General features: G+C 40.4%; 1 protein-coding gene across 1 annotated transcript in view; it reads right to left on the bottom strand.

Moving 5' to 3' along the window:
- The window catches only part of LOC122250767 (uncharacterized), a 6045-nt gene that overhangs the window by 1071 nt on the left and 2474 nt on the right, over positions 1 to 2500 (bottom strand). Inside the window, exon 4 of the mRNA XM_043012371.2 lies at positions 1431 to 1541. Coding sequence (XP_042868305.2) covers positions 1431 to 1541 — 111 coding nt within the window. The remainder of the gene's footprint in view (positions 1 to 1430; positions 1542 to 2500) is intronic.

Here is a 2500-nt window from a genome sequence, read left to right as displayed (position 1 = left end):
TAAAGAAGATATATGATTAGTCCAATTATCTAAAATACTAGAAAGTGTAAAAAGTCTGATATTAATTGGAATAAGTAAGATGAATATATCCTGCAGCGCAGAACTGAGAACGTGTCATATCGTAATTTTGCCAATGAATCTAAACACTTCAGGGGGAACGTGGAGTTCATTTTATGACACAGCAAACGCAGACTCCGCATATTCCGATGTTACTGTAGAAATATTATTACATAAGAAATCATCTTGCAAAGGAGCCCATGTAATTACCTGTCTACCCGCTGCACAGCTACAAATACAGTACACCATCATACTTTGACATGAACAAACTATACACCTATTCAAAATGTTATTACAAAGAACCAATCTTCAGTACACAGAGAACCTATGCCAGGTAAGTCTCCCAAGAGATGTTTTAGACATCTTGAAAAACATTCAAGAAAGCTTGATGGGTACACGGTGAAGAGGAGAGGGGGGAGGGGAGGGCAAAGTGGGGAAGAGAGGGAAGACAAGGGAGAGTGGAATCCGAGAGAGAGAGAGAGAGAGAGAGAGAGAGAGAGAGAGAGAGAGAGAGAGAGAGAGAGAGAGAGAGAGAGAGAGAGAGAGAGAGAGAGAGAGAGAGAGAGAGAGAGAGAGAGAGAGAAAGAGAGGGAGAAGAAAGAGGGTTGAGGGGAAAAGGAAAAGGAAAGATAGAGGGGCAGAAGTGAGAAGAAGAATGGGAAAAGAGAAAGAGAGAAGTCTACCCTATGGACGTGTTGATGTCTGGAGGGAAATCAAAGGCGCGTGTGTCAGCTTCTTGAGAGACAGAGACGAGATGTGAGATTCTCATTGTCAATAGTTTCTTCCTCTCTTTCTGGAAGTGGGGGTGGTAGGACGGAGGGGGAGTTACTTACAGAGGTGTCTGGTGAATTCATAATGAAAGAAAATCCAGATGCAATGTTTACAATATACAACACATACTACGGAGTGGCGCATTACGAGATTATATCAATATCTTATATTTTTCATTCTACAAACGTGGTTTGTGTATTCTTTTAAGAATAAAATCAAACAAGAAAGGAACGTAAGTTTTGCGATGATCATTATCAGGGAATAATCTGATAAGAGTATTAACTGCATCCAAAGGATAATTCTGGTTGTTTAGATTTAAGTCTACACTGAAAATATTAATTGACATTAGTTCTTTACTGCTCTGTGCTCTAACTTTGACGAAAAAGAAGAAAAGATAATGCTCTTACACAGGCGTGGTCTTCTACAAAAGAGCTTCGACTTTCAAGTGACTCCGTATTCGTAACACTGAATCATCCAGTCGCAGATAGAATTATATTAAACTAAATCGAAATGCGAAATCTAAGTCATTCTAACAGTAACTGCGAAAACATTTGCAAGAATCAAGGTCAAGGTCGTATAGGGTCAGTAAATCAAAAACTTACTTGAAGTATGCAGGCCGCACAGGTAAGGTCAGGAGGCAAGGTCAGCATGTGACTAACTTTATTTGACCCTCCCGTTATGTTGACATCCCACTTGGTTCCTCCATGAGCGTTCTGGGGATATAAACGGTATATCAATAATCTATCTTTCTCTCACTCTCTTGCTGTTTCATACTCTCTCTCTCTCTCCATCTCCCCCCCCCCCTCTCTCTCTCTCTCTCTCTCTCTCTCTCTCTCTCTCTCCCTCTCTCTCTCTCTCTCTCTCTCTCCCTCTCTTGCTGTTTCATAAGTGCACTATGGAAGAGATCACGATTTTCCTATATATACCTCAAGCTTGAGTTAACTATTTGTAACAATAATACAGTAAGTAAGTGAGTGTGTGTTTGTGTAATAGACAGATAGATGGATAGATAGATAGATAGATAGAGAGAGAGAGACAGAGACAGAGAGAGAGAGAGAGCAAGAGAGAGAGAGAAAAATAAACAAAAGAGAGAAAGAGAGGGAGAAGAAGAAAGAGAGAGAGAGAGAGAGAGAGAGAGAGAGAGAGAGAGAGAGAGAGAGAGAGAGAGAGAGAGAGAGAGAGAGAGAGAGAGAGAGAGAGAGAGAGAGAGAGAGAGAGAATAAGGTTGGATGGGGATATAACATCCCATATCAAGATATGTATTTTTCAAACACAACAAAACACTTTTGCCATGATTATAGTACACACCGTGGTCCGTGGCCATACAGGTTAAGTAGAGTTGAAACCACAGACCGTGTAAAGTGTCCTAATTATTCCGTCACATGCCTAACTCAGGACACGGCAGTGGGCAAGAATTAATTATGTGACCCTAATTCTATAAGTGTGAAGTTGGTAAGTTTGTGAAACTAAACTTCTTTCATTGGTCCCTTTAATGGGCTGTATACTAAGGAGAGTGGACAACTTGTCTGGTTAGTTACTGCTTTCTAGTGGGTGTAAGCTATTTAGAAGTTCAAGGTTCGAACTTTAATTTAGCTGTACAAGTATTTCACTCGTTGTTAGCAACGGCGGGAGAGGATTGTAAAACGTTAACCTTAAAGGAACATTGTAATGG

The sequence above is a fragment of the Penaeus japonicus genome, unplaced genomic scaffold, assembly GCF_977035675.1.
Source record: "Penaeus japonicus unplaced genomic scaffold, GWHDUDI00000001_assembly GWHDUDI00000003, whole genome shotgun sequence".
NCBI classification, from domain to species: Eukaryota; Metazoa; Arthropoda; class Malacostraca; order Decapoda; family Penaeidae; genus Penaeus; species Penaeus japonicus.
This window is presented reverse-complemented; position numbering and strand designations above follow the sequence as displayed.